The sequence below is a fragment of the Galeopterus variegatus genome, unplaced genomic scaffold (assembly GCF_000696425.1).
Source record: "Galeopterus variegatus unplaced genomic scaffold, G_variegatus-3.0.2 Scaffold3018, whole genome shotgun sequence".
Lineage (NCBI taxonomy): Eukaryota > Metazoa > Chordata > Mammalia > Dermoptera > Cynocephalidae > Galeopterus > Galeopterus variegatus.
The window spans coordinates 53,400-55,611 of record NW_007729129.1 but is presented as its reverse complement, the minus strand read 5'-3'; the positions used below and the strand labels follow the sequence as shown (position 1 = coordinate 55,611).

Genomic DNA, 2,212 nt, shown 5'->3' with positions numbered 1-2,212 from the left:
CCTTAGAAATGTTAACATATATATTTACCTAGTCTGAAACTAACATCTTTACACTCTTTATCTACATGACTCTGATCACTTGACTCTGATCACTTCCTCCCACCCCATACTTTGCCAAAGTTCTTTTGTTGTCCAGCATTTTGGTTCTGTCAAATTACTTTTTAACACCACAAATTAGATATCATTATTTTATATTCTTCTATTTAAAAGTCCATCTTTGTGCAAAGCTAACCTGAATCCCTGTTGCCTTCTTTTGAACACTTTCCAATTCTTGAATAGTCACCACAAATTAGATATCATTATTTTATATTCTTCTATTTAAAAGTCCATCTTTGTGCAAAGGTAACCTGAATCCCTGTTGCCTTCTTTTGAACACTTTCCAATTCTTGAATAGTGCTCTATCTCTACCTCCAGTCTTGATTCTGGAAACTGCTAATTTTAAAAGTTTCTCATTTGTTGCCAAAATAATTAATTGTAATAATTATAGTTCTGGGAATGTTACCCACCAGAGTTGTGTTTAGTTTTAACAGGGCATGATGGATGAGTAGAAATTATCTTAGATACTTCTTCAAGACTCAGTGAAGGATAAGCTGCCGAGGAAAAAGTGATCTTCAGAAGCACAAAGGAAGTGCCCAAGTAATTCTGTTTACAGGATTCACTAAAAAGAAATATGGGAAACATGGAAATAATTTTAAGTCACTATTTTTATAGTACAAAAATGTTTGTAAAATGAAATGTGTGATTTTGTTTATATGGATATAAAAATAGGTACAACTAACCTATGATAACAGAAGTCAGGATAGCCTTTTCCTTTCAGTATACTGTCTGGGAGAAAAAGGAGAGGGTTTTTGGGTACTGGTAATATATCATTTCTTGATCTGGGTGATGGTAACACAGGGGTATTCACTCCAAAAATTCACTGGAATTAATTAAACTTATGATTTGCTCAGCTTGTTGTATATATGTTAATCAAACAAAAACATTTCAAAAATTAGTAAGAACACAAAGACTACCTTTAACTTTGAGTAAACTATTTTGTGCACCAAAGATATTGTGAGAAATGTGGGAAGGGGGTTATTAACCTATGTATTCATACCACTCTTAGAAATATAATAAAAAAAGATGTTTAAATAATTTGCTTGAATTTATAAATTATGGTGTTTTACTTTAACAATTGTCATGGTGACTTTTTAAGAAATAACTTTTGTATTTATACTTTATAGAATGGTTTGACGTCAAACCAACAGTGGGAGAAATCACTCTTGATCGTCTTCCTGCCCAAGCTTGTGGGTGCAGATATAAACCAAGGGTTTCAAGGGAAAGAGTCGCTCCTGTTTTATGTAAGTTCTTGTTATAACTTTTTGCCTGTTAAAATGGATTTTTGTTTGTTTTATTTGTTCAATTAAAGTTTTAAAAATTGTTAAAATGTTGGTCTAAGGCAACATTCAGTCTTCAACCATGTATTAAATTGATATGCTACTGTGTTTTCTGATAGCTGGAAAAGCATGTGGTCTGCTAAGTCACCCTCCTCCCCCAACCTGTTACTATTGTATTCATTTGAGTTCTGATTTATCCTTAAATTAGTGAATCTGAAATCTGTGAAGCTTCTTGGCAGTGCTGAAAACAAAGTTCTTCAGTAGCTGGAGGATGAGTCAGTACTAAGGCATTTATAGATACTTGCATGCCCAGACTTCCCAATCAGTTGTATTACAAGAAGTCGTTTGTTTAAACCCTATTAATTCAGAAAACATTTTACACTACAGCAAACTACAGCCCATAGATCAAATTCAGCCCGTTGCCTGCTTTTGTATAGCCCACAAGTTAAGAATGATTTTTACATTTTTAATCACTGAAAAATTATATTGAAAGAATATTTCCTGACACATGAAAATGATATGAAACTCAAGTTTCCATGTTAATAAATAACACAAAACATAATCATGCCTGTTTGTTTTATGCCTGGTTCTTGGCTGCTTTTACTCTTGTCCTTGGCTGTTTTTTACACTGCAATAGTTGGGTAGTCATGAAAGAGACTGTATGGCTTAAATTAAAAGTAGAGTTGCCAGATTTAGCAAACAAAAACACAGGGGAATACAACAAATAACTTTGAGCACATATTTAGGACACTTTTACTAAAAATTATGCATTGTTTATCTGAAATTCAAATTTAACTAGGTGTCCCTTATTTTTTCTGGCAACCCTATCACAAAAA

At 32.8% G+C, this 2,212-nt stretch overlaps 1 protein-coding gene across 1 annotated transcript in view; it reads left to right on the top strand.

The window, feature by feature from the left end:
• The window catches only part of SPATA4 (spermatogenesis associated 4), a 17,669-nt gene that overhangs the window by 9,289 nt on the left and 6,168 nt on the right, over nt 1-2,212 (top strand). The window contains exon 5 of the mRNA XM_008583731.1: nt 1,224-1,340. Coding sequence (XP_008581953.1) covers nt 1,224-1,340 — 117 coding nt within the window. The remainder of the gene's footprint in view (nt 1-1,223; nt 1,341-2,212) is intronic.